General features: G+C 61.4%; 2 protein-coding genes and 1 long non-coding RNA gene across 3 annotated transcripts; 2 read left to right on the forward strand and 1 right to left on the reverse strand.

Moving 5' to 3' along the window:
- Positions 1-156: 156 nt before the first annotated feature.
- SHMT2 (serine hydroxymethyltransferase 2) lies at positions 157-10,084 on the forward strand. Its single transcript, XM_056514966.1, has 12 exons — positions 157-264; positions 2,122-2,295; positions 2,386-2,465; positions 2,942-3,142; positions 3,222-3,303; positions 5,278-5,400; positions 6,356-6,495; positions 7,674-7,839; positions 8,759-8,858; positions 8,971-9,126; positions 9,440-9,547; positions 9,702-10,084. Exons 1-12 carry the CDS (start codon positions 241-243, stop codon positions 9,827-9,829), a joined length of 1,482 nt encoding a protein of 493 aa, XP_056370941.1. The 5' UTR covers positions 157-240; the 3' UTR covers positions 9,830-10,084.
- LOC130265749 (uncharacterized) lies at positions 779-2,115 on the forward strand. Its single transcript, XR_008842666.1, has 3 exons — positions 779-1,620; positions 1,723-1,761; positions 1,918-2,115. It is a non-coding gene; the product is annotated as an uncharacterized LOC130265749 (long non-coding RNA).
- Positions 10,085-10,590: 506 nt separating the features above from the next.
- NDUFA4L2 (NDUFA4 mitochondrial complex associated like 2) lies at positions 10,591-14,992 on the reverse strand. Its single transcript, XM_056515041.1, has 4 exons — positions 14,884-14,992; positions 12,176-12,264; positions 11,024-11,084; positions 10,591-10,808 (listed from the first exon to the last, which is right to left on the reverse strand). The coding sequence occupies exons 1-4, from the start codon at positions 14,938-14,940 to the stop codon at positions 10,752-10,754; spliced, it is 264 nt and encodes an 87-aa protein (XP_056371016.1). The 5' UTR covers positions 14,941-14,992; the 3' UTR covers positions 10,591-10,751.
- Positions 14,993-25,316: the final 10,324 nt, after the last annotated feature.

Genomic DNA, 25,316 nt, shown 5'->3' on the forward strand with positions numbered 1-25,316 from the left:
GGCCCCAGGATTACGAACTGGGGGTGAAGCACCCCAAACTCAGCGATGGGGGTGCAGGGAGCGGTGTGTCCCCGGCGGGGGCGGGGCAGGTGTCGCACCCCCAGTTTCCCGTCGGCCCCGGTGGCTCCGGTGGCTCCGCCCTCCCGGCAGCGCGCGCGGGGGGCGGGGCCAGGCGGGACCGGGACCGGGACCGGGACCGGGGCTGGGACCCGGCCGGAGCCACGTGCAGCGAGCACCGAGATGTGGCCGCTCCGCCTGGGCAGGGTGAGCCTGGGGCAGGGACAGCGCCCGGTGCCGGGGGGCGATGGGGGGTCCCGGTTCCCGGTAAGGATCCCCGATTCCCGCACCCCCCCGTGCGCTGCGGTGCCTCCCGGTGCTCACGGGGGTCCCGGCGCTCGGGGGGACAGTCCTGGTATGCGGGAGGGGGGGATCCCCACCGGGACCCCCCCGGTGCACGGAAATCCCGGTGTCCCGGAGCCCAGAGGGGTCCCGGTTACCGGGGGATTTTCGGTGTTTTCAGGGTCCCGCTGCCCGCACTGCGCCGCTGCCCTCGGGGGGCTCCATCCCCGACCTGTCCCGCTGCCCAGTGCGGGGGTCCCGGTCCCCGCTGGGTGGGGGTCCCGGTGCCCCGTTATCCTCCCCCCGTGCTCCCCTTCCTCCATCCTCCATCACCCCGGGGGTCTCAACCCCATCCCGCTTCTCCTCCTCGCCCCCGGTTTGCACCGGGACCCCCATCCCGGTGTGCTGAGTCCCCCCCCATCCCGGTGTCCCCCCCCATCCCGGTGTCCCCCCCATCCCGGTGTGTCCCCCCCGCCCCCCCACGCGGACTTTGTGTCCATCCCAAAGTCCCCGGGGCCGGAGCAGCCCCGGTCCCGGCCTTGGCCCCTGGCCGGAGCCGCGGCCCCCGGGTGATGCAATGGGACTGTGGAGGTTACATCACCCAGCCCCGGCCTCGGGGGTCAGGGGGGCGCTGGGAGCCCCCCCTGCTTGTGCACGGGGCAGGGTCCCCCCACAGCCCCCCCCCGACGGCGAGGGGGGGTCCCATGGGTGAGAGCCCAGCTTGGGGGGATCCCTCTGTGCCTTGTGGGGCGCTTGGGGAGGACCCCAAGTGTTCGGGGGGGGTCGTTGTGTGGCTTCTGAGGACTTTGGGAGGGTCCCCATGTACCCTGTGGGGGCCTTAGGAGGATCCCCATGTGACTTTGGGGTCCCCATGTGCCCTGTGGAGAGCTTTGGGGGGTCTCCATGTGTCTTTTGGGGTCCCCTTGTGCCTTGTGGGAACCTTGGAGGGATTCCCATGTGCCCTGTGTGGAGTTTGTGGGGTCCCCATGTGCTTTTGGGGGACCATGGAGGAATCTCCATGTGCCCTGTGGGGTCTTTAGGGTCCCCACGTACCCTGTGGGGCCTTGGGAGGATCCCCATGTGACTTTTGGGGTCCCCAAGTGCCCTGTGGAGAGCTTTGGGGGGTCCCCTTGTGCCTCGTGGGACCCTTGGAGGGATTCCCATGTGCCCTGTGTGGAGTTTGTGGGGGTCCCCATGTGACTTTTGGGGTCCCCACTTGTCCTGTGTGGTCTTTAGGGGGTCCCCAAGTGCCCTGTGGAGAGCTTTGGGGGATGTCCATGTGTCTTTTGGGGTCCCCATGTGTCCTGTGTGGTCTCCATGTTCCCTGTGGGGTCTTTAGGGGGTCCCCATGTGTCTTTAGGGGTCCCCATGTTCCCTGTGGAGAGCTTTAGGGGGTCCCCATGTGCTCTATGGGGTCCCCATGTGCCCTGTGGGGTCTTTAGGGGGATCCCCATGTGCCCTGTGGGGTCTTTAGGGGGGTCCCCATGTTCCCTGTGGGGTCCCCATGTGCCCTGCGGGGTCTTTAGGGGGGTCCCCATGTTCCCTGTGGGGTCCCCATGTGCCCTGTGGGGTCTTTAGGGGGTCCCCATGTTCCCTGTGGGGTCTTTAGGGGTCCCCATGTGCCCTGTGGGGTCTTTAGGGGGTCCCCACGTGCCCTGTGTGTCCCCGGGCTCACCTCGGGGGGTGACACCGCAGGCAGAGCACTGGGGGTGTTGCTCCTGCTGCTCGTGGGGCGGGCTGGGGGGGCTGCAGGGTCCCAGCCCGTGCCCCCCGCCCCTGCAGAGGCTGCAGCGCTGGGGGGCCCGGGGGGCGCAGCACGGCCCCGCCCCCGCCCCCGGGCGGCCGCCGGGCTGGACGGGGCAGGAGAGCCTGGCAGACAGCGACCCCGAGGTGTGGAGCCTGGTGCAGAAGGAGAAGGATCGGCAGTGCCGGGGGCTGGAGCTCATTGCCTCTGAGGTGAGGGCTGGGGGGACTTGGGGGACCCCCAGGTTAGGGGGTTTGGCTGTTCTGTTTCTCACCCACCTGTTTTTTTTCCCCCCACCCCAGAATTTCTGCAGCCGGGCAGCGCTGGAGGCGCTGGGCTCCTGCCTCAACAACAAATACTCTGAGGGATATCCTGGCAAGAGGTAAAGTGGGGAGGGGGCAGGGGGGGCACTGGGAGCTCCAGTGGGGGCTGCACCAAATCTCCCATGGGGGGTTGTGGATGATACAGCTGTCCCTTGGGATTTTGTGCCCTGAGACAACAAAACCCTTCATGAGTGATGCCCCCTCCCCACTAAAACCCCTGTTATCATTTAGGATTCCTATTAGTCTTTACTAAATGATTGGTCTTTTCTCAGCTAGAATCTTGAAGTAATTGGATAGTTCAGCTTATAATTTTGCTATTTAGAATCCCAATCCCCCTAAAACCTATAAAAACCCCTTGCTGTGCTGTGTATCTGGATTTTGCTGGTAGAAAAAAACAAAGCTGCCTTTGGAACCTCTATGGCAGCTCCCGAATTCTCGTTCCCGGCTACCTGAGAAGCTGAACCCTGCCCCGGGGCGGCTCCAGGAGCCATCCAGCCCCTAGGGGACGGCAGTGTGACCCGCCCTGTGTCCCCAGGTACTACGGGGGGGCCGAGGTGGTGGATCAGATCGAGCTGCTGTGCGAGCGGCGGGCGCTGGACGCGTTCGACCTGGACCCCGCCCGCTGGGGCGTCAACGTCCAGCCCTACTCGGGCTCCCCGGCCAATTTCGCCGCCTACACGGCCCTGCTGCAGCCCCATGACCGCCTGATGGGGCTGGACCTGCCCGATGGGGGACAGTACGTGGGGAGAAGCGGGGGGGCTCGGGGCTGGGTGTCCCCCCGGGGGCGCCAGCCTCAGCCCCGGCCTCCCCCGCAGCCTCACGCACGGCTACATGACCGACGCCAAGAGGATCTCGGCCACCTCCATCTTCTTCGAGTCCATGCCCTACAAGCTTGATGTGAGCTGGGGGAGGGGAGAGCCCTGAGGTGTCCCCAGAGTGTCCCCAAGGTGTCCCCAGAGTGTCCCCGAGGTGTCCCCGAGGTGTCTGAGCTGCTCTGTCAAACCCCTGCCCTCCCTCCCCTCCCTGTCCCAGTGCCAGGGGAGGTGCCCAGGGCTCGGGGCTGTGCTCAGGGCAGGGGTTCTTCCTCCACATGCTGTCTGTCTGTCTCTCCGTCCATTTGTCCATTCCCACGGTGACCAAGCTCACTGTCCATGTCTGGACTAACTGACCAAGCTCTCCTGTCTGTCCATCCCTCACAGCCATCCTTGCGGCTGACTGGTCTGTCTGTCTGTCCCTGGACTGACCAGTCTGTCTTTCTGCCTGTGCCTGGGCTGACTGAGCTGCCTGCCTGTCTGTCTGTCCCTGTGCTCACTGCCCTGTCTGTCTGTCTGTCCCTGGACTCACTGACCCGTCTGTTTGTGTATCCCTGGATTGACCAATCTGTCTGTCTGTCCCTGGTCTGACTGACTGACTGGCCTGTCTGTCTGTCTGTCTGCCTGTCCCTAGGCTGACTGACCTGCCTGTCTGTCTCTGTTCCTGGGCTGACGGACCTGTCTGTCCATCTGTCCCTGGACTGAACAATCTGTCTGTTTGTCTATCCCTGGACTGACTGACCCGTCTATCTGGCTGTCCCTGGACTCACTGCCCTGTCTGTCTGTCTATCCCTAGACTGACTGCCCTGTCTGTCTGTCCCTGTGCTCACTGTCTGTCTGTCTGTCCCTGTGCTCACTGTCTGTCCCTGTGCTGACTGCCCTGTCTGTCTGTCCCTGTGCTCACTGCCTGTCTGTCTGTCCCTGTGCTCACTGTCTGTCCCTGTGCTGACTGCCCTGTCTGTCTGTCCCTGTGCTCACTCTCTGTCTGTCTGTCCCTGTGCTCACTGCCTGTCTGTCCCTGTGCTCACTGTCTGTCTGTCCCTGTGCTCACTCTCTGTCTGTCCCTGTGCTCACTGTCTGTCTGTCCCTGTGCTCACTGTCTATCTGTCCCTGTGCTGACTGCCCTGTCTGGCTGTCCCTGTGCTCACTGCCTGTCTGTCCCTGTGCTGACTGCCCTGTCTGTCTGTCCCTGAGCTCACTGCCCTGTCTGTCTGTCTATCCCTAGACTGACTGCCCTGTCTGTCTGTCCCTGTGCTCACTGCTCTGTCTGTCCCTGTGCTCACTCTCTGCCTGTCTGTCCCTGTGCTCACTGTCTGTCTGTCCCTGTGCTGACTGCCCTGTCTGTCTGTCCCTGTGCTCACTGCCTGTCTGTCCCTGTGCTCCCTGTCTGTCTGTCCCTGTGCTCACTCTCTGTGTGTCCCTGTGCTCACTCTCTGTCTGTCTGTCCCTGTGCTCACTGTCTGTCTGTCCCTGTGCTCACTCTCTGTCTGTCTGTCCCTGTGCTCACTGCCTGTCTGTCCCTGTGCTCACTCTCTGTCTGTCCCTGTGCTCACTCTCTGTCTGTCTGTCCCTGTGCTCACTGTCTGTCCCTGAGCTCACTCTCTGTGTGTCTCTGTGCTCACTGTCTGTCTGTCCCTGTGCTCACTGTCTGTCTGTCCCTGAGCTCACTCTCTGTCTGTCCCTGTGCTCACTGCCTGTCTGTCCCTGTGCTCACTGCCCTGTCTGTCCCTGTGCTCACTGTCTGTCTGTCCCTGAGCTCACTCTCTGTGTATCCCTGTGCTCACTGTCTGTCTGTCCCTGTGCTCACTCTCTGTGTGTCCCTGTGCTCACTGTCTGTCTGTCCCTGTGCTTACTGTCTGTCCCTGTGCTCACTGTCTGTCTGTCCCTGAGCTCACTGTCTGTCTGTCCCTGTGCTCACTGTCTGTCCCTGTGCTCACTGTCTGTCTGTCCCTGTGCTCACTGTCTGTCCCTGTGCTCACTGTCTGTCCCTGTGCTCACTGTCTGTCTGTCCCTGTGCTCACTGTCTGTCTGTCCCTGAGCTCACTGTCTGTCCCTCCAGCCCTCCACAGGCCTGATAGACTACGCCCAGCTGGAGGTGACGGCGCGGCTGTTCCGCCCGCGCCTGGTGATCGCCGGCACCAGCGCCTACGCGCGGCTCATCGACTACGGCCGCATCAAGAGGGTACTGGGGCAACTGGGGCAACTGGGGCTGCGGGGGGCTGGGACAGCAGGTGACAGTGGTGACCCCAGGTGGGAGGAATCTGGGGCCAGCAGGTGATCATGGTGTCCCCAGCTGGGGGGAACCTGAGCTCTGGGGCCAGCAGGTGACAGTGGTGACCCCAGGGGTGTCCCCAGCTGGGGTTTGGGGCCAGCAGGTGATCCCAGTGGTGTCCCCAGGTGGGGGGAACCCAGGGCTGCAGGGGGCACTGGGGCCAGCAGGTGACAGTGGTGACCCCAGGGGTGTCCCCAGCTGGGGTTTGGGGCCAGCAGGTGACTGTGGTGTCCCCAGTTGGGTGGAATCAGGGGTTCCAGGGGGCTGGGGCAGCAGGTGATAGGGATGTCCCCAGCTGGGGGAATCTGGGCTCTGGAGCCAGCAGGTGACCCCAGGGGTGTCCTGAGCTGGGGGGAACCTGGGGCTGTACAGGGCTCTGGAGTCAGCAGGTGACCATGGTGTCCCCAGGTGGGGGAACCTGGAGCTGCAGTGGGGCTGGGGCCAGCAGGTGACCCCAGTGGTATCCCCAGGTGTGCTCTGGGGCCAGCAGGTGACCCTGGTGTCCCCAACTGGAGGGAATCTGGGGCTGCGGGGGGGGGCTGGGACAGCAGGTGACTGGGATGTCCCCAGGTGGGGGGAATCTGGGGCCAGCAGGTGACCCCAGTGGTGTCGTGAGCTGGGGTGAACCTGGGCCAGCAGGTGACATCATGGTGTCCCCAGGTGGGGTCTGGGCCCAGCAGGTGACATCATGGTGTCCCCAGGTGGGGTTTGGGGCCAGCAGGTGACCCCATGGTGTCCCCAGGTGGGGTTTGGGGCCAGCAGGTGACATCATGGTGTCCCCAGGTGGGGTTTGGGGCCAGCAGGTGACCCCATGGTGTCCCCAGGTGGGGTTTGGGGCCAGCAGGTGACCCCATGGTGTCCCCAGGTGTGTGAGGAGGTCAAGGCCTACCTGCTGGCTGACATGGCTCACATCAGCGGGCTGGTGGCAGCCAAGGCCATCCCCTCCCCCTTCGAGCACGCCGACGTCGTCACCAGCACCACGCACAAGACCCTGCGCGGGGCCAGGTGAGACCCCCGGGGCTGCTGGTTCCATTAATTCATTTAATTCATTACTGCCTTGGCTGAAGTTTCTTTTGTTTTTACTCAGAGCTGGGATTTAAAGACATGAGTTTTCTCATGTTTGGGCTTGGTTGTTTATTAAATCTTATTTAAAGTACAGAAAGTTTGGTAATGCTCTTAGCCATGAGCTAGAAGAGCAAAATGGAGGTGAATTTAGCTAAGGTCTCTTAAAGCTAAACAGTCCAATAGAGATTTAACTTATATTATTTATACTATATATTATAATATATTTTATAATAGATTTTATTTTACAATATGCTTCTTTTAATAATATACTTTATTTTATAATATACTTTATATATACTTTAAAAAATTTATTTTTTATATATTTTTAATATACTTTATTTAATATATACTATATATTAATGTATATAGTATGTTACACTATCTTATATAGTATATGTTATATATAGTATTAATATTTTTATATAGTGTGTATAAATACATATTCTATAATAATAATTATAATATATATAGTATTATATATACTATTATATATTATATTATATATATTATACTATACTTATATAGTAATATAATATATATTATATGTAATGTATATATAATGTATCTATAATATATAGTATAATACAATAATGTAATATAATGTATATATAGTATATATAATATATATTATACATATGATATATAATATATAATGTATATAATATATATTAAGCATATTATATATAATGCTATATATAATATAATAGCATACTATATATTTTATAATATAGTATATAATCCTATATATTTATTTTTTAATTTAACTTGTATTATTTATACTTTTGCCTAAATAACCATACTTCTGTGACCCTCAGTGCAGCACTAACTAGAAACCACTCCATCTTGTCCCATACCTATTACTCCATTATAAAAACCTCACATTTAAAAACCCTTCACCATGTGAAATCACACATTTCTATTACACCCATGGTTTTAAATCCATCACTTAAATTTGGAAGTTTTCTCCAAGGCCTTGGGTCAAAAGCAGAGTTTATAGGAATTCAGTGCCAGAAAGCTCAAAAACCCCAAATTTCTATAATTTAAAACCCCCTGGCATGGGGGCTGTGCCCATGGGGGCTGTGCTGGGCAGGAGAGGTGACACCAGCTCTTGTCACCAGGTCAGGGCTGATCTTCTACCGCAAGGGCGTGCGCTCCGTGGATAAGAAGACGGGCAAGGAGACCCTCTACGACCTGGAGGACAGGATCAACTTCTCTGTGTTCCCCTCCCTGCAAGGGGGACCCCACAACCACGCCATTGCTGCTGTGGCTGTGGCCCTGAAACAGGTGTGTGCCAGCCTGGGGGTGTGTCCTGCTTTGGAGGACAGGTGTCTGCCAGTAAAGGCAGGAATTTCTCTTTGAAATGGAGAATGTAAACCCTCTTCCTCTAAATTATTATTATAATTTTGAAATTAAGGGGCTTTCAGGCAAAGATAGGGGAATTAGGAATAACAGTTCTTTACTAGGAAAATTAAAATAGAAATGCAGTATTACACAGAACAATCCCAACACTGCCAGAGTCAGAATCCAAGCTGACACCCGTCAGTCAGTCAGGGTGTTGGCACAGTCCCATTCAATGGTGGCTGCATCCTCCTGCAGTGGCAGATGTGGTTCAGCTGGAGCAGTGCTCCTGGAGAAGGTGCAGTTTCCTCTGAAGCTCCAGGGATGATGTGGAAAGGTCTGGTTTTCCTCTGGAATCCAGTGGGAAGATGGATAACTTGCTGTCCCAAATCTCAGTTTTTATCTGGGTAGGAAAGGCTTGGCTCCTCCCCTGGCTGGAGCATCTCCCATGGGATGATGGAATTTTATCAGTCATGCCCTGGGACTCACTGGCCATTAACAGGAGATATCTCCTGGAGGGAGGATGGGCTGTGGGAAGATAAAGATGATTGCCCAGCTGGTTTAAAGCTGGCCCATTAACAGGAGATATCCCCTCAGAGATAAGAATCACTGCCTCACCTGGTTTAACACCTGGCCCATTAACAGGAGATATCTCCTGGAGGAAGGATGGGATTATGAAAAAGATAGAGATGATTGCCCCTGGTTTTAAAGCTGGCCCATTAGCAGATAATATGCTAATGCCAGGATAGGGAATCACTACCCCACCGGGCTTCAACAAATGGTGACAGGATAGACATTTCTGGCCACATCAACCCAGCAGAGGGTGACCTGTGCCCCCTGTGCTGATGGGTGTCCCCCTCCCCAGGCCAGCTCCCCAGCTTTCCGGGAGTACTGCCAGCAGGTGCTGAGGAACGCCAAGGCCATGGCACAGGCGCTGCTGCAGCGCGGCTACACCCTGGTGTCAGGTAATGCTGCACAGGGACCAGCGGCTCTGCTCGGCCTCAGGAGCGAGGAAAGGGGTGGCAGAGGGTTTTTGGGGGGGCTCAGGGGTCCTCACCCCTCTCCTTTGCTCCCCAGGTGGCACCGACAACCACCTGGTGCTGGTGGACCTGCGGCCCAAGGGCATCGACGGGGCGCGGGCAGAGCGGGTGCTGGAGCTCGTCTCCATCACTGCCAACAAGAACACCTGCCCGGGGGACAGGAGCGCTCTGACCCCGGGGGGGCTGCGCCTCGGTGAGGGACAGGGCCCCTCCTGGGCTGGGGGACCCCGGGCTTTCACCCCCACTCTGTTTCAGCCTTCTCTGAGGATTCCCCAAGTGGGAGTTCAGAGCTTGTTTTGGCTGGGAAAAGGGGCAGGAGCCCGTGGGAGCAGGATTTGGGGAGCCCCTTGGGGAGCCTCAGATGGGGCTGGGACTCAGGGAAGCCTTTCTGGGGGAGCTGGTGTCCCCACAGTGCTCCTGCCCCTGATGGGCTTCATCCTCAGGAGCCCTTTTTGGGGGGCTGGTGCCCCCACAGTGCTCCTGTCCCTGATGGGCTCCATCCCCAGGTGCCCCTGCTCTGACCTCCCGCCAGTTCCGTGAGGAGGATTTCCAAAAAGTCGTGGAGTTCATCGACGAGGGCATTACGCTGGCCCTGGATGTCAAGAGCAAAACCAGTGAGCAATGGGGAGACCCTGTCACCCCATTTCCCCATTTCTGGGTGTCTCTCAGTCCTTTTGTCCTTGTGGTGCCAGCCCTGCTGTGGGTACCTGGGAAGGGATGGAGCTCCTGTGGGGCCCTGCCCTCCTCACCTGCTCCCCCCACCCCCAGGTAAGCTCCAGGACTTCAAGACTTTCCTGCTGCAGGACCCGGAGGCGCAGCGGCGCCTGGGCGACCTCCGCCAGCGCGTCGAGACCTTCGCTCGTGCCTTCCCCATGCCCGGCTTCAGCGACCACTGAGGGGGGCTCCCCCCTCCTGCCAGGCTGTGGGGTCACTGCGGGGGGCAGGGAGAGGCTGAGAGCCCCACTCTGCCTTTCCTCCTCCCCCCGTCCCCCGTTTTCACCTCTGGGTGCTGCGCGCGCCCGTCCCGCTCACAGTGTTAGGGCACAGAGAGCCCCCAGACCCTGCTTGGGGTGGGGGGCACTGCTTGTTCCAGCCTCATCTTGCACTTTTCTATGGGGAGGGGTTGCTAATAAAAGTGGGGGCAGAGCCTGGAGGTGTGTGGGTGCTGTGCTGGGGAGCAGAGGGATGTTTGGGACAGGCCAGGAGATTTGGGGTTCTCGTGCCTCGGTGTCCCCATCCTGGTGGGCTCTGAGGGCAGAGGGTGATGCTGAGCCCCAGAACACTTGGGGTGCAGTGGGGGGGATCCTTTCCCACCCTCTTCCTGCCCAGAGGGGCACCAGGCAGGCCCTGCCCCATGTCACGTATCCCAGAGGCTGCACACGTGTGGGTGTGACCCCTCCACCCCTCCCAGCCCTTTCCCTCTCCATTGGGGCCGGGAAGGGACCCTGGAGCGTGGGAGAGAGGAAGCAGCACCCGAGGGCTTGTCCTGCTTCCAGCAGGATGGGAGCCCCCCCTGCCCTGCCCTCCCAGGGGGGTGATAACATCTCCTGCCTTAATGGCTCTGGGAAACCACGAGGAATCCAGTTTGCTGCCCCCCCCCACAATAATTTATTCCTGTGCTTTGAGTTTAATGCAGGCACGAGGTGAGGGTGAGGGGTGTGGGGACACCCACAGGGATGTGGTTTATTGGGGGGTGGGACACAAGCAGGCGGTTTGGGGGTGCTGGGGGAGCAGTGGGACCTGGCTGTGGTGGAGCTGAGGGGGGGCTTCTGGTGGTGGGGGGGCTCCCCCTCCAGCCCAGCACGTCCCAGAGGTGGCTCAGAAGCTGGGACGGTCCTTCTTGAGGTTCTTGTAGTCCGTGGAAATTGCCAGAAACTGGAGAAGGGAGGGAGGTCAGGGAGGGGAGGTGGCCTCCCCACCCAGTGTCACTGCAGCCACTGCTGTCACACAGTGCCCCCTCCCCAAATTCCAGCACGAGGATCTGGGGGCTCTGCTCCAGGACTGATGCCCCTTGCTGAGAAAAGTGCCCTAAATGTGGCTGTGTCCCCTCCACACACACTGCCAGCCCCCCCAGTTCCCCCAGTGCTCACTTTATACTGGTCTGTGGGGCTCAGCTTATTCCAGGGTTCAGGATTATTCTTCCGGTCCCAGCTGCGAGGGGTGACAGGGACATCAGTGCTGCAGGAGTGGGGGACAGACCCCCCAGCCCATTGTAGCCCCAAAACACCATCCCCAGCTCTCCTTGAAGCCTTCCCAAACTGGACACACCCATCGTGTCCCGGGAGGGGCTGTGGGAGGCCAGTGGGGCCGTGGGATGGGGTCCCTGGAGAGAGCAGCTCGTGTCAGCCCCTTCCTCCACCCCCCCTCTGCTGGTGCCGGCCAAGAGCAGAATTTTCCATCTGGGAAGATGTTTGTGCGTGTCTTGGGGGATGGAGGGGGGGCTGTGCTGCAAACACATCCACCCTGGAGCTGCTCGGTGGCATTCATGTGTTTGGGGGATGGGGGGGCTGTTATTCCCCCCCAAACACCCCCCTGCACTCCCACCCTCCAAGCCAAAGGTGTCCGGGTCTGCTCATTGTGGAGCTGAGCTCGTCTGGTGCCAGGTTAAATCCATGAGGGGTTTCACCGGGAGCAAACAATCACAAACGAGGTGGGGGCAGTGGGAAAACCAACCTGGAGCTGTCCTGTCCATCCATCCTTTGTGATTCCACAGCCCTCTTTCCATCCATCCATCCATCCATCCATCCATCCATCCATCCATCCTCACACCTGGCTCTTTGCTCATTCTTCCCCACTGGTTTTGTCCCTCCCTCCTCCCTCTCCCCATCCCTTCTCCGACCATCCCACCTTCCCCACTCCCATCCATCCCTCCATCCATCCTCACGCCTCTCCCTCTGCTCCCTCCCTACTGGTTTTGTCTGTCCCTCTCCCTCTCCCTCCTCCCATCCCACCATTCCCATTCCCCTCAGTCCCACCCTCCCCACACCCTCACCCCTCCTCCAGCCCCGTTCAGCTCTTACCTGCCTAAGAGGGCAGGAGGGACCCTCCTCCCATCCCCCCAAATCCAGCAGAGATCGGGGATCCAACCCCCCAACTTCCCTCCTGTCCTCTGGGCACCTCTGCACCCACATTTCCCCCCTGAGGGTGTGTCTGGGCACCCCAGCAGCTGCTCCCACACCTGGGCTGAGCCCCCCACGCTTTGGGGGTGTGGGGTGAGATCCTGGGGGTGCCCCAAGCCATACCTGACGTCTGGGCTGTACAGCGCCAGCCGCAGCAGGTACAGCACTGCGCTGCCCAGACCCACACTGATGAAGCCAATGAGGGGAACGAGCTGCAGAGAGAGAGAGAGAGAAATGAAAAATACCCCAATAAAATGAATATTTATCAGGCGGACTGGAGAGTGAAAGGGAGAGCTGACACGCCGGGAGATTTACAGGGGGAATATGGCAGAGCAATCCTGTAGCCAGGCTGCAGTACACAGTGTAGCTGTCAGCTTGAGTGACTGAATTAAAAGAGGGAGAGAAAAATCGGCTCGTGTTGGAGAGGAATTGGATTTGGAATGAGAAATCACTTCCCCTCCGCCTGTGGCTGCCCAGCGCTGGAGCTGCTGAGGACCAGGGGACCCCATTTCCAGCATTCCCAGTGCTCCCAGTGACTGCTCAGGGCTGAGCTCCAGCTCATGGCTCCTCCCTGAAGGATTTGCTCCTGGGCACCCCATTCCCAGTGCTCCCAGTGCTCCCAGTGCTCCCAGTGTCCCTGGTCAGAGTGAACCTCGGTTTATGGTTCTTCCCTGAAGGATTCGGTGCTGAGCACCCCATTTCCAGCATTCCCAGTGCTCCCAGTGACTCCACTGAGGGCTGAGCTGTGGCTCATGGCTCCTCCCTCAGGTACTCAGCCCTGGGAAAGGTTTGTCCCCCACCCGGAGAGGGTCCCTGTCCCCCCACAGCCCCCCAGGCTCTGCATCACCCCTGCACCATCTCCTGATGGAGCACTGTTCATCTTACTGGGATGAACTGGGACACGCTGGGGCTGCGCAGCCGGGGGTCCAGCGCGGGTGCTGGGTGGTCCCCAGTGACCCCAGCCCCCCATCCCTCCTGCGGGCAGCTCCCAGCGCACCTCGGCTCCATCTCCTCGTCTCCTCTCGCCGCCAATCCCCCGGTGCCCGCAGCGACGCGGCCGCGATCGCAGCCGAGCCGAGGCGGGTCTGACCTCCCCAAATTACTGCGGGGAGCGAAACGAGAGCGGCGCCAGCCCCTGGGGGGGAGGGAGCCGCGTCCTGCCCATTAACGGGAGCGGGGCCGGCGGATTCTCTGCATCGCCAGCACCTGGCGCCGGCGGCAGCTCGCTGAAAGTGCCCCCGAACCCAACGCCCACCGCTCCATGACTCAGTTTCCCCACTGGGATGACACTGGGAGGGAGTGGGGCACGACTGGAAAACAAGATGGAAAGGGTCAGACCAGCCCATCTGTGCTGCCAAGCAATCCCGTGCATCCGTGGGGAAAGGGGGAAACGCAGAAAAACACAGATGTGTCCTCCTGTCCAGCCTTTGATCCCCCCCCGTCCTCTCCCAGCGCTCCCAGTATGGCCCAGCTCCTGCCCGGCAGTGCCAGGCTGGAGTGCTGGAGCTCCGGGCAGGTGCCAGCGCCCATCCGGGGGTCAGGGCCATCAGCGGATGATGGTTTGGCTCCGGGTGCCAGCAGGAGCTGGCAGCAGCCGCTGCCCGAGCGCTGGCGAATCAAGAAGCCGCCGCAGCGCCGGGAATTTGCTGTGGCTGCTGGAGAGGATTCGGGGCAGCGGGGCCGTCTCACCATCTGCTGCCGACACCGTCTGGGTAATTAATGGCTGGGAAGAACGAGGGGCAGGGGGAGGCTGCCAAGCCGCAGGTGCCAGCGGTGCAGCCCGATTTCCCCCGGGCGCGGGGGGTGCGTGGGCGGTGGGCGCGGTGCCAGGCTCTGCCCGGTGCCCGCTCGGTGCCCACCGAGCCGTGCCAGGCGGCTGGGACAATCCATCCCCGCTGCTGAAAACGCGGCTGCACCTGCCCGGCGGCGCAGGTGAGGCTGAGAGCGTGGGACGGACGGACAGACGGACGGATGACCTCACACAAACTGCCCCAACCACCTCTGCCAGCAGCAGCCCTGCTGTGTCCAAGCGCCCCCCACGCCTTTACACCTCCACTTTGGGGTTTTCTTTGTGTCCAAGGAAACCGCGGCAGGAACAGGAACGCCCCAAATTCTCCCCGTTGTGCAGTGAGGGTCAGGCAGGAGCCTCGGCCTGTGCCGCCCATCCAAGGCCGTGGGACGCACCCTGGGGGTCCCAGCTGCCTGTGCCCACGGTGCTGGCACCCCCTGGCAGTGCCCAACCCCGCCTTGGGGCATTTTTTACCCCAAAACGCTCAGCCTGACCTTTTGAGGGGTGACAGGGACAGATGTGGGGCTGCTGGGGTGAGTGGGGAGGGGGCTTCACTTCCATCAGCACCCAGCCAGGGTGGGGTGGGGTGAGGGGGACACGGGGACGGTCCCCTCCTGTCCCCCGCGTTTTGGGGTGCGGGTAAGAGCTGAGGTGCCCCAGACGGGCTGGGTGGAGCAGCCCCGGCCCCCCAGCTCTGGATGGAGGGAATGGCGTGGGAAGCACAGGGTGGTCTCACCTTTCGGTGCTGAAGGAGGGACGGGGATGAGCCGGAGAGCGGGAGGACAGCGGGAAGGGAAACTCGGGGTAACGCGGGACTGGGGGGCTGGGGGGGGTTTGGGGAGTGGGGGGAAGAGGGAGGACACAGAACGGGAGGAATGAGGAGTGGGGTGATGGAATGGAGGCAGAAGGATGTGAGGGGCTCCAAGCACTTGGGGAGAGCTGGGCAAGGACGAGCCTGAGGGATGGAGGCTGCGAGGAGGGGGAGAGGGCAGGGGAAAGTTGGGGGGTCCCTGCAGGAAGGGGGGAGGGGCTCCTCACTCACTCCGGGGTGCCGTTTGACATGCCGGGAGAACATTCCTCCACGCAGGGAGCCCTTCATGGCCAGGCTGGGATCGCTCGGGTGAAGCGGCGGGTTCCGAGTCCGGCCCAGGATGGAGGGGAGGGGGCGGGGGAGGCCGGGCTGGGAGGGACGGGGCGGGTCGGGACATCCCGGGGACACCGCCAGGGAACCAGAACCATCCCTGATGTCGGAGGGACTGGTGAGCTCTGGGTGCGACGTCCCCACGCGGGACCCTCCACGTGCAGCCCCATCACGGGTGGCTCCGCACTCGGGTGCCGGGGCGAAGGATGAGCCGTGTGATTCCCGATGACAACTCGGCCCGGGTTGGCCGCCCCCAGCCCCCCCCTCCCTCCCGTTTATGATAAATGATAGAACACCCAATTTACATTTAGCGATGCAAATCTCCCTGGCAGGAACAGATGCTGCCGTGCATATGGAAAGCGGCTATTAGAACCCAACAAAGGGCGGCGAGAGGGATGGAGCGAGCGGCCAGGACGGGCCGGCAGGGACGGGGACCCCCACCCTCGCTGGCAGCACAGCCACGCCCGTGAGCCCCCACTTTGGGGGTCCTTGGAGTCGCCCCGGGGTGTTCTCCTCTCCCACCCACCCTTCCCGCTTTCAGCCAATCTAAGGGACAAAGGGGAGGAATTTTTCGGGTGTTCGTGGATACAGGAGAAGCCTGAGGTGCATCCAAGGCCCCGGTGATACAATTAGAGATGTGATGATGAAGTGCCACTCCCCTGGTCCTGCGCCCAGGGCAGCCAGGGGGGCACAGGGAGAGGCGGCCATGGGGGATCCACGGGATTTGTGCAGGTGTGGGACGGGTCACCCCCAGCTCTGCTTTGGGGCACCCTGCACCCCCAGACCCCCATTCCCTGCAGGAATCCCCCAGGGATGCCGCGGGATCCCCTGTCCACCAGCTGCCTCCACGCTCATTAACGACTGTAATTAAGAGTTTAATTCCGTGCGGTGCTTCCCTGCTCCGAGGGGGTGCCAGGAGCCCTCGGGAGCGGGGGGGGCTCCAAGGTGGGTTCCAGCCCCCCCAAAGGTGCCACTGGAGCTTCTCCTCCAGCCTGGCACACGTGGAGTTTGGGATCAGAATTTTGGGGGAAAAACTGACAAATCCTGCCCAGAAATAAAGGAATCACAGCCCAGGACGTGTGAACATGTGGGAACGTGTGTGTGCCACACAGATGTGCACATCTGGGCGGCTCCACCACCCGCACCAGGGAGCTCTGCACCATTCCATGCATGGGAACCCATCCAGGGGATCCAGGGGAAGGAATCCCCACCCCAAAATTCAGGGGTTCAAAGAGGACTCTGAGGTCTGAAAATCACCCCGAAATTCAGTGGTCTGGGAGGGACTCAGCTGTCCAGGATGGGGGACACAAATGTCTTAAGGTGGGGCCAGGGGTCTGGCTGGGACCCTCACCCCAAAATCGAGAATTGGGATGGAGCACACAGGGGTCTGGCTGGGACCTTCACCCCAAAATCGAGAATTGGGATGGAGCACACAGGGGTCTGGCTGGGACCCTCACCCCAAAATCTAGGAGTTCAGGAGAGGGTCTCGGATTCTGGGCAGACCTTCACTACCAAATCCAGGGATCCAGGGGAGCACCCCAAGTAGCTGGGGAGACCCTCACCCCAAAATTCAGAGACCCAGGAGAGGATTCAAGAGATCTGGGTGGGACAAGGAGAACAAGGAGCACAAAAACCAAGCAGCCAGCAGCCTGGGGGGCACCCCGAGGGTCTGGGGGGGGGCGGGGGGCACCCCAAAACCAGCACACGTGCACGGCCACGGACCCGCACGTGCCCGGTGGCCACAGCCACACCTGCTCGGCATCCAGCCGGCCGCACACGTGAGCCACACACACACAGAGGTGACATCGCACGAGTGAGGGGCCGGGGGGACCGGGGGGGGCCGGGGGTGGGGGGCTCGGAGCCCGCGGCTCCGCCGGCAGCTGCTGCGTCGGGTTATTTTACAACCGCTCCAAAAATATTATTCAAGATGAAGGAGAATCACGGCCGCTGCGAGCGAGCGAGGGCCGTCGCCGGGAATTTATCACCCGGAATTGGGTGCCCCCCCCGGCACGGCGCCGTGATGAAGTGCTTCATTAATGGGAGATGCTGTGGCTCGGGATGAACGTGCCTGCACCTGAGCACGCGCTTCCCTCGGCTCCCGGCCTCGGCTCCGAGCGCCCCCCGCCCCACGGAGCCCCCCCGGCTCCCTCCAGATCCACACACGCAATGGGAAAAGCCCCCAGCGCCCCCAGACCCCTCCGGACCCGCACATTTAACGGATCAAACCCACAGCCCCCCCCCAGACCCTTCCTGACCCACACATCTCGTGGATCAAATCCACAGCCCCCCCCAGACCCCCACATTTCATGGATCAAGCCCCCAGACCCCCCCAGACCCCTCCTGACCGCAATTTCATGGATTAAACCCCCTTGACCCCTCCCGACCCGCACATCTCGTGGATTAAGCCCACAGCCCCTACCCCAGACCCCTCTGGACCCACACATTTCATGGATCAAGCCCCCAGACCCCCCAGACCCCTCTTGGACCCTCAATTTCATGGATCAAGACCCCTCCCAGGCACAATCCGTGGGTCAAGTTTAGAGCCCTCCCAGCCCCCTCCTGATCCCACGGGATAAATCCACAACTCCCCTGTCCCATCCCAGCTCCAACCATCCCATGGGACAGGATCGCTCCTGCACACGGTCCTTGGCACAAGTTCACAGCCCCCCCAGACCTTTCCCCAGAGTCTGGGGTGCAGTTCCAGCCCCCCCAGACTTTTCCCATCCCCACAGAATCCTGGGGTGCAGCTCCAGCCCCCCCAGACTTTTCCCATCCCCACAGAATCCTGGGGTGCAGCTCCAGCCCCCCCAGACTTTTCCCATCCCCACAGAATCCTGGGGTGCAGCTCCAGCCCCCCCAGACCCTTCCTGACCCACAGAGTCTGGGGTGCAGTTCCAACCCCCCCAGACTTTTCCCATCCCCACAGAATCCTGGGGTGCAGCTCCAGCCCCCCCAGACTTTTCCCATCCCCACAGAATCCTGGGGTGCAGCTCCAGCCCCCCCAGACTTTTCCCATCCCCACAGAATCCTGGGGTGCAGCTCCAGCCCCCCCAGACCCTTCCTGACCCACAGAGTCTGGGGTGCAGTTCCAACCCCCCCAGACTTTTCCCATCCCCACAGAATCCTGGGGTGCAGCTCCAGCCCCCCCAGACTTTTCCCATCCCCACAGAATCCTGGGGTGCAGCTCCAGCCCCCCCAGACCTTTCCCATCCCCACAGAATCCTGGGGTGCAGCTCCAGCCCCCCCAGCCCCTCCCGACCCCGCAGCTCTCGGGCCAAGTTCCCTTCCCGACCCCTCCCGATCCACACGGAACGAGTCCAAGTTCCCATCCCAGCTCCACACATCCCATGGGACAAGGTCACAACCCCCCAGCTCCTCCCAACCCCCCAGTTCCCTGGGGACAAGTCCCCAGCGCCCCCAGCACCCCCTGGTTGTGCCCCCCAAGTTTTGGGGGACCCCCCCCCGTGTGACCCGGGGTCCCCACTCGCTGCTCCCGGGCCCTTCCCCTTGATCCAGAATCGTAAATCCCACGGGATTTTGGCATGGCGCGATGGAAACCGGCATAAAAAATTCATCTGGAGTAAAGCAAACAAACAATAAACAAACAGCCGATAATTAAATGGAGAATTAACGGGACGGGTGCCACAACCCCGGCGAGCCGCGCTCCGGGATCAGCCCCGGAGCGGCGGCTGCGTCCCGGGGATCCGAGACACGAGCGGGCACCGCACAGCAGCACTATCGCGACATGTCGCGGTGATTTGCACCGATAATGGGCGAGCAGCTGCAGCGTGCCTAAAGCTGAGACAGGGTGTGATGTCACACCCGCCCCGTGACGTCAGCGATCCCCATGACATCACAGCCCCCCCGGCTCCCACCCGGATCGTGACGCGGCTCCGATCGCGCCCACCCCGGGCCCGGCACCATCCATCACCCATCGGGGCGCGGCGCCTGCGACTGGCACCGTCATTTAGGAGCCATTAGCGGCCTAATTCCGCACATTAATCACCGGAGCGCTGCAGGGAGAGCCCAGCTCCGGCCCAGCCGCGGGGGGATCACCCCAGATCCGGCACCCCCAGACCCTGAAACCCCCCGAAAGCTCTGCCTGCTCCAGAGATTTATACCCCGAACACTGAAATCCCCAAATCCTGACACCTCAAATCCTGATACCCCCAAACCCTGAAACCCCCATACCCTGATACCCCCAGATCCTGAAACCCCCCGAAAGCTCTGCCTGCTCCAGAGCTTGATACCCCCGAAAACTGACACTCCCAGATCCTGACACCCCAAATCCTGATGCCCCCAAACCGTGACACATCCTGACCATTGTCCCCTCAAATCCCGACTCCCCAGACCCTGATTTCCCCAGACCTTGATACCCCCAAACACTGACACTCCCAGACCCTGAAACCCCAAGACTCTGCCTCCTCAGACCTTGATACCCCCAAATCCTGACACATCCTGACCGCTGTTCCCCAAATCCCGACTCCCCAGACCCTTGACACCCCCACATCCCCCAGCGCTGCTGCAAAAGCCTCCCCGCAGCTGCCGAGGGGGTTTTGGGGAGCCAGGGAAGATCCTGGGGAGCCACAGTCCAGCTGTGGCAGCGAAGCAATTCCTGGAACCGACCCCACAATTCCCCCCAGCCCGGCCCAGCCCGCACTATCGATTCTCTGCTCCATAATTCTCCGCAGAAAAGCCCCAGCCCCGAGCTACGATTTCCCCGCCCGCGTTATAAATAACCGGGGTCAGCGGCTGCGAGGGCTGCGCCGCGCCGTGCTACAATTTAATAAACGGAATGGGCTCGTCCTTCTTGGTGACAGAGACACCGGTGGGGACACACGGCTGGCACATGGCTGGGACACGGCTGGGGCACGGACACGCGTGGCAGGGACACAGACACGGGCACACATGGCAGGGACACATGGCTGGGACACATTTGGGACATGGACACACATGGCAGGGACACAGACATGGACACACATGGCAGGGACACGCATGTCAGACACACAGCAGGGACACAGACACGTCTGGTACATCATGTGGACAGGCAGGGACACACAGAGCTGGGACACACACACAGCTGGGACACACGGACAGCAGGGACACACGGACACACGGCAGGGACACACACACACATGGCAGGGACTCACGGACAGCAGGGATATACGGACAGCAGGGACACACACACATACACGGCAGGGACACACGGACAGCAGGGACACACGGACACACGGCAGGGACACACACACACACACGGCAGGGACTCACGGACAGCAGGGACACACACACATACACGGCAGGGACACACGGACAGCAGGGACAAACGGACACACGGCAGGGACACACGGACACACACAAGTCGGGGACCCCCGCGCACGGGGCGGGGCCGCTCCCGCGGGGCCTCGGCCCGGTCCCGCCCGGTCCCGCCCGGTCCCGCCCGGTGCCGCCGCCTGCGGGAGGCCTGTGCCGCCCTCTGGTGGCGGCGGCCGAGCTCGGCCCGGGGGCACCGGCACCGGACCGGGACCGGGAAGGGGCTGCGGGGGCACCGGCAGCGGGGGCACAGCGTGGGTGCCTTCCTCCTTCCCTTCTCCTTCCCCTTCTCGCCTTTTGCTCCTTCTCATTCTCCTGCTGCTCCTTCTCCTTCAATCCTTCTCTTTATTCTCCTCCTGCTCCTGCAGCTGGCGCAGGGACAAGGAACTTCCTGCAGCCGCAGCCCCCTCCATGAGCCGCTCTGGGACCCGCAGGGTCCCCAAGAACAGCGGGATCTGTCCCCCCCTCCGTGGGAGTGTCACCCCCAGCACAGCGTGGGGACCACCACGAACAGGTCCGGGGGGTCCCTTCTCCCACATCCTGGGGGCTGTGCCACCCCCAGCAGCTGTCCCCTCTCCATCCCTCCCATTTCCCCCGCCCCAGCTTTGCTGACTGATTCCAGAGCCTCCAAAATCAATTCCCATCCCCGCCAGGACACGCCAAGAAGGCAACAAATCACGGTGGCGGCTCCGCAGCCCCAGCGCCTCATTTTTCTTCCTGAACTCCATAATAAGAAATCAATGGCAGACGCTGAGCTCCCGGTGCGGCTCCCCTGGGATGGGCGGCAGCGGGTTCTCCCCCACCCCAAATCCCGGGTTCCCCCAGCAGACCCCAGCTCTGGCAGGGCCAGAACTCCCCGCAGATCCTTCCCTGGATCCTCAAAGGCTCCCCAGTCCTTCACACCTCAGCCCCCGGAGGTATCTGGGGGGGACTGGGGAGCCCAAAAGGATCCCTGAAAAATGGTGGGAAGGGGATGCAAGCCCAGCACGGAGCAGAGGACAGCAGGCAGCAGGTGCTTGAGGCAGCCCCGCAGCACCGAGGGGTGGGTGGGGAGAGCGGGATGGAGGGAGAGGCTGAAATCCAGGGATAAATGGAATCCAGGGGCAGCTGGGATCAGGGGATGGATTGGATCGGGGGTACAGGTGGGAAGATGGAATTCAGGGAACAGGTGAGACCCAGAGACAGGTTGGATCCAGGGGATGGATTGGATCCAGAGCAGAGGTGGGATCCAGGAGATGGTTTGGATCCGGGGCATGGGTTGGATCCGACGTCCAGGTGAGACCCAGGGGATGGGTTGGATTGGGGTACAGGTGGGATCCAGGGGAAGGTTTGGATCCGGGGTACAGGTGAGATCCAGGGGAAGGTTTGGATCCAGGGTACAGGTGAGATCCAGGGGATGGTTTGGATCCGGAATACAGGTGGGATCCAGGGGAAGGTTTGGATCCGGAATACAGGTGGGATCCAGGGGATGGTTTGGATCCGGAATACAGGTGGGATCCAGGGGAAGATGGAATCCAGGGAACAGGTGGAATCCAGGAGATGGTTTGGATCTGGGGGATGGGTTGGATCCAGGGTACAGATGGGATCCAGGGGATGGGCTGGATTGGGGTACAGGTGAGATCCAGGGGAAGGTTTGGACCCGGGGTACGGGTGAGATCCAGCGGGAAGATGGAATCCAGGGAACAGGTGGAATCCAGAGTCAGGTTGGATTTGGGGGCCAGGTGGCTCCAGGCATCCTGCGGGCTCCGATCCGGGGGGGCCCGAGCCGCTGTCAGGCGGCAGCAGCAGCAGCTGCGGAAGGGTCTGGGCTGGCACTGCTGCTCCAATTAGCTGGAATCGCGCTTCCCCGCCGCGCCTGACACCGAAAAACCGACATAATTACCCGCAGCGACAGGGAAGGCAGGACCGCGGCTCCCGCTTAATTGAGTGTTTACAGCCTGCGAGGAGGGGGAAACAGCCCCCCAGACAAGCAAAGCCTCCCCCTCGGCCAGGGAAAACACGGGGGCAAAACCAGCCCCGGCCCCCGCACCGAGGCTCGCCCCGTCCCCTCACCCTCCCCCGGGTGTCCCCGTCCCTGTCCCCAGGTAGACAGGACAGGTGGCCCCTGCCAGCGCCGCCACCGCCCCTCCAGCCCCTGGTTGACTTGCAAATGCAGCCGCAGGAGCTGCGGGTCTCGCTCCTGTCAGCCGGGATGAAATCCCGAGGGGCGGCTGGAGGGGGGGACACGCAGGAAGAGGCGGCCCCGAGGCGGTGATGGGGCGGGGGGACACGGCCAGATGTGCCCAGAGGTGGTGATGGGGCGGGGGGTCACACACAGATGTGCCCCTGAGACGGTGATGGGGCACGGGGAAAGGAAGAAGGGGAAAGGAAAAAGGGGAAAGGAAAGGAAAGGAAAGGAAAGGAAAGGAAAGGAAAGGAAAGGAAAGGAAAGGAAAGGAAAGGAAAGGAAAGGAAAGGAAAGGAAAGGAAAGGAAAGGAAAGGAAAGGAAAATAAGTTTTTCCTTCCAAGGAAGGAAACTGTGGAGTGCCAGAACCCCACCCCACGCCCCCCCAGCCTGTCACACCGTGCCACCTCCACCCCCCGGCGGACCGAGCTCCTGCCCGGCTGTTTTGTCCTCGTTAATTTTTGATGAGCAGGATGAGAATCCAGCTCGCCGCCTCATCGCGGACCCATAACAATGAGCGCCGGTGCCACCCCCGCGCCCCGAGGGCTCGGCGGGGGCACGGCCGGGGCTGCCCCGCTCCTGCAGGGCGGGCACGGGGCACCCACGTGCCTCAGGAACCGGCTGGCAGGGAGGTTCAGGTGTGGGAACCCAGGGATGCACCCCAAATGTGACACCCCGCGTCCCTCGGCGCCCCCGCCCCTGGTTCCCGTGCTGGTGTCATCCCCCCACCGCGCCCAGAACCACCTGTGGGATGTGACATCTGGGGGAAAAAGGACTTTGTGCCACATCCCAAAACTGGGGGTGCTGGGGTGATTTGAGCTCCCCAACATTCTCAGGTCACCGCCGAGGGACCCCAAACCAGGCTGGGGGGGACAGAGGAGGGGGGCAGCCCCCCAGCCCCCGCCACTGCCTGATGTGCACAACTGGAATCGCTAATTCCAATAAAGCCAAGCTAGATTAATTTTCATTTCCCCATGCAAATCAGCGCTAATTAGGATGGATTTAGTTCACCTCACAGGGGCTGTGGGGACAGAGGCTGCGGCCCAGCCGGGCTTTGGGGGGTTCGTCCTCCGGCAAGGATTCGGGAGGGTGGATCCCGCAGCGGGGGGGGTCAGGAGCGGGGGCAGCAGGAAGGCAGGAACTGATCCGGATGATTTGTCACTCCCCAAACCCCTCCAGGTTCCCAAAAATCCGTGGGGGACAGCAGGAGGGATTGATGCAGACGCTCTGTCCATCCCCAGGTCTCCCCGCTGCTCGTGCCCGGGGGGTGTCACCGGGCGGGCAAACAGGGGGATGAGGGGGGGGTCTCACCTCTCACTCGGGGGTCCAGGTGCAGCAGGGACCCCTCGGGGACCCCTCCTCACCACCAAGAGCAGGGGGGGTCTGTGCTGCCCCGCCCGGGGGTCCCAGCAGGATGCGACCCCCCCCCCCGGGGTGCCTGGGGTCCGCAGCGGGGTGGGGTGACAGCGCTTCCTCCCCTTCCCCCCAGTTCTGCCAGATTCTGCTTCTTCTCCTTCTTTGCCAAATATTTCACCGATTCCCGCTGCCCGCGGGCTGCTGCTTGCGCGGGTTGTGGAGGAGCAGAAGGACGCGGCTGCCTCAGGGCAGAGGGGCTGCAGACGGGACCCCCCATGCTCAGAACTGCCCCCACCCCCCAAAAAAAAGGGGCTGGAGCAGCTGGAGTCTCCCCGCGGCTGAGCCCCCCCAGCCCCGAGAGGGGGGCCCAGGTTTGGGGTTCAGCCAGGCTGGTTCCTCCACCCCCTCTGCAGCTGGGACAGACCCCAGAGGGCACCCCCAAATCTGAGAGGGGGGTCTGAGGGGCTGCGAGAAGCGGTGCGGTGTGGGGAACCCCAGAACCAGCCCCCAGCCCTGGCTGAGCCCCCCAAAATCTGCCTTTCCTGCTGCCTCTCAGCCCCAGAGCCCCCAACTCCTCTGTGACCCCCCAGGGGCTGAGAATGGGCTCCCCAAATAAGCTGGGCGCAGAGTGGGGGGGACTGTGGGGTCTGTGAGGGGCTCTGAGGAGCTGGGGGGGGCTGTGAGTGTTTTGGGGGGGCTCAGAGTGTCTCTCCTGTCACCCGAGGCCAGCGCCAGCGGCGGTGGCTCTGCCCTCATTAAATCCCCCCTAACGAGCTGCGAGCCCCGGGGCCCTGCCGGGCTCGGGTCATTAGGGCTGACAGGGACCTGTCACAGCGGGAGACGCGCTCTGAGTGTCCCCAGCCACCGTGGGGACCCCGGGGAGGGGGTACCTGCCCCCCAAAGCTGCACCAGCACCCCCAGTTCTGCCCTCGGAGCCGGGCAGGGTCCCCGTGTCCCCCCCGGGGGCTGGAGCAGGATCCGACCCTGTCCCTGCCCGCGCTGGGTTGGGGTGCAGGGGGGGCTGGGGGAGAGGAGGAGGAAGGAGAGGAGGAAAGGAACAGAGAGGGAAGGAGAAAAAGGGGGAAAAAAAAACGAGAAAAGGAAAGGGAGTGGGACAGGAGCGCTGCCGAGCCCCTTCTGAGCTCCTTTCCCAGGACCCGCAGGGGCCGCGAGCGGTGGAGGAGGATGAGGAGGGTGAGGGGGAATGAGGGGGAATGAGGGGCAGAACCCCCCCCACTCCCCTCTCCATCCCCTGAGGAAGAGGATGAGGAGAGGATCCCCCCCCTCTCCAGCCCCTCAGGAGCACGATGGGGAGCGGGACCCCCCCAGCCCCTCCCCGGGAGCCCCCGGCACAGATAAGGAGCCCCGGTGCTCCCCGGGGCGCGTTTAATCTGGGACAGGACAGTTATTGGATAAATACCATGAATATGGAAATTGCATTTATGCTGATTTATGGCCGGGGGGGCAGGTGGGGAGCGCAGACGCTTTAGTTTACTTTAATCC

The sequence above is a fragment of the Oenanthe melanoleuca genome, linkage group LGE22, assembly GCF_029582105.1.
Source record: "Oenanthe melanoleuca isolate GR-GAL-2019-014 linkage group LGE22, OMel1.0, whole genome shotgun sequence".
NCBI classification, from domain to species: domain Eukaryota; kingdom Metazoa; phylum Chordata; class Aves; order Passeriformes; family Muscicapidae; genus Oenanthe; species Oenanthe melanoleuca.

What these genes read in the sequence shown, in the direction of transcription:
- SHMT2 (XM_056514966.1), top strand. Translation starts at nt 241, where the DNA reads ATGTGGCCGCTCCGCCTGGGCAGG. An exon ending in TGGAGCTCATTGCCTCTGAG is followed by an intron (nt 2,296 to 2,385) that starts GTGAGGGCTGGG and finishes CCCCCACCCCAG; the next exon opens with AATTTCTGCAGCCGGGCAGC. An exon ending in GGATGTCAAGAGCAAAACCA is followed by an intron (nt 9,548 to 9,701) that starts GTGAGCAATGGG and finishes CCCCACCCCCAG; the next exon opens with GTAAGCTCCAGGACTTCAAG.
- NDUFA4L2 (XM_056515041.1), bottom strand. Translation starts at nt 14,940, where the DNA reads ATGAAGGGCTCCCTGCGTGGAGGAATGTTCTCCCGGCATGTCAAACGG. An exon ending in ATGTCAAACGGCACCCCGGA is followed by an intron (nt 12,265 to 14,883) that starts GTGAGTGAGGAG and finishes CTCTCTCTGCAG; the next exon opens with CTCGTTCCCCTCATTGGCTT. An exon ending in GCCCCACAGACCAGTATAAA is followed by an intron (nt 10,809 to 11,023) that starts GTGAGCACTGGG and finishes TCCCTTCTCCAG; the next exon opens with TTTCTGGCAATTTCCACGGA.